Genomic DNA, 1931 nt, shown 5'->3' with positions numbered 1-1931 from the left:
TTTACATCTATGTTAATCGTTCCCTTTTGTAAATCATTTCCAATTTAATCATTATAGTAGCTTATACCTGTTAATCAATAATCACCATCCGTATTTTATCTAATGTCACAACTCCTGCATTTCTCACAATCCATGTAAGTTTCCTATTGTTCTTTTACAATTTTGTAACATTAAAATTTTGCTAACTTGTATACATTATGTTAATTTTCCCTATACAGTTGTAACACAAGAGTTGAAAAGGGATATAATTATCCGAAATGCATACTCAAATAAATAAAAAGTCTTTCTAAAGTTTGTCTTCCGTTGAATTGATGGTGTAATAAGTGTAGCGGAAAAAAAAAGCTGTCCTAGAGCTCGTAAAATTGAACCAAAATAAATGTTTGTATATTGGGCATTGAATTTGAAATCATATAAAAAAACTTTGTAATTTGTGAAATATTATTTAATATTTAAAACATTAAACAATATTTCACAAATTAATGTTTAAATATTAATGTTAACATTTAAAATTGAAAAATTGATGTTTAAAATTAAAAAGTTATTACTTTTCTAGGGTCATGTGACAATGTTGAATGATGGATGTTGGCATCCGAAAGACAAGAGAGAATTTTTGACCTGTTCTAATGATGGGTAAGTGATTTATTTTAAATGATGTAAAATGTATGAGAACAATGCAACTACAATTATTTATCATCACATTTTGAATATAATTTATATCAATAGAAATTATGAAGTGAATATTATATCTAAAGTATTATAAAAGAGAGAGAGCCAGAACTATTTTAAAAAAAAAAGTATGTGCATATTCAAATGGGTTCACACACAAAGATAATTGCAGATGTAAACAATACACAGTTATGAAGTAAACAATAATAATCGAAACTGCAGAAAGAAGTAATTAATTAACTAATCACTGACTGCTTTATGATTACTGAGAAACATTTATTTAAAGATAGGCAAACATTTTCAATCAAATTTATAATTGTCTTCAGTAAACAATAATAATTTATCCAAATATTTTTAATGATTACACTGCAAGAATCATATCTATTTAATAAAAATTAAATAGGCTAAGAGTTTTTTAATTTACAAAAAAGTTCTATGAATATATCACTAAAAGTTTGTTTCATTATAAGAGAAAAGCAATTCAGCAATAAAATACTAAACTAACATAGTCTGTAGTTTATCAAGTTGCTAAATTAAAAATATGATGATAATTTACTTGAAAAAACTATTATAAGATTTATATTACTTGTCATAGATAATTATAATTTGCTTCAAAATAGTTTTTATTTTTTCAGTTATATTTTATTATTTTAGCAGATTACTGAGATTACTTTTATTTATGATTAATTTATTATTTATATTAGTACATTAAGGCTATGGGATTTTCATGATGCGAAGAAAATGAAAGTTATTAAACCAAGACAGATTACAGGATTAAAAGCAAACCCTTTAAGCTGTAATTACAGTAGAGATGGTAATTTAGTAGCTTGTGCATGTCAAGATGGTTCTATACAAATGTGGGATCATAGGAAAGCATATGTAAGTAAATTTATGAAATCAGTTACTAAACATGAGGTCATTGCATAATTTATGTTGTATTTCATCTGCTTATCATAAAATATTTTAATTTTAAAATGTCTTTTTTTATATTTACATTATGTATATATTGGATACAAAAAATTTACAATAATATGAATGTTTATATTCTAATATGCTGATTTGATTTCAGGTGAACACTTCTATATTAATTAGAATTGCGCATGAAAAAGGAACGGACACTTCTTGTATAAGTTTTTCATACGATGGATTGAATTTTGCCACTCGAGGAGGTAATTTTGAAATAGTTTGAAATAAATTTAATGATTTATAATTATATATTTTCTGTTATAACCTGTTTTTTTTTTTTCCTATAATAGGTGCTACAC

At 24.5% G+C, this 1931-nt stretch overlaps 1 protein-coding gene across 2 annotated transcripts in view; it reads left to right on the top strand.

Annotated features, from left to right (window-relative positions):
- Positions 1–1931, top strand: part of LOC111620734 (WD repeat-containing protein 70-like) — a 36447-nt gene that overhangs the window by 22929 nt on the left and 11587 nt on the right. For both annotated transcript variants that reach the window (XM_023362727.1, XM_023362726.1), the window contains exons 8-10: positions 554–630; positions 1371–1545; positions 1736–1835. In XM_023362727.1, coding sequence (XP_023218495.1) covers positions 554–630; positions 1371–1545; positions 1736–1835 — 352 coding nt within the window. The remainder of the gene's footprint in view (positions 1–553; positions 631–1370; positions 1546–1735; positions 1836–1931) is intronic.

The sequence above is a fragment of the Centruroides sculpturatus genome, unplaced genomic scaffold, assembly GCF_000671375.1.
Source record: "Centruroides sculpturatus isolate CEXI.00-Female unplaced genomic scaffold, Cexi_2.0 scaffold274, whole genome shotgun sequence".
Taxonomy (NCBI): Eukaryota; Metazoa; Arthropoda; class Arachnida; order Scorpiones; family Buthidae; genus Centruroides; species Centruroides sculpturatus.
Note: the sequence above shows the minus strand (reverse complement) of the source record. Positions and strands in the feature narration are given on the sequence as shown.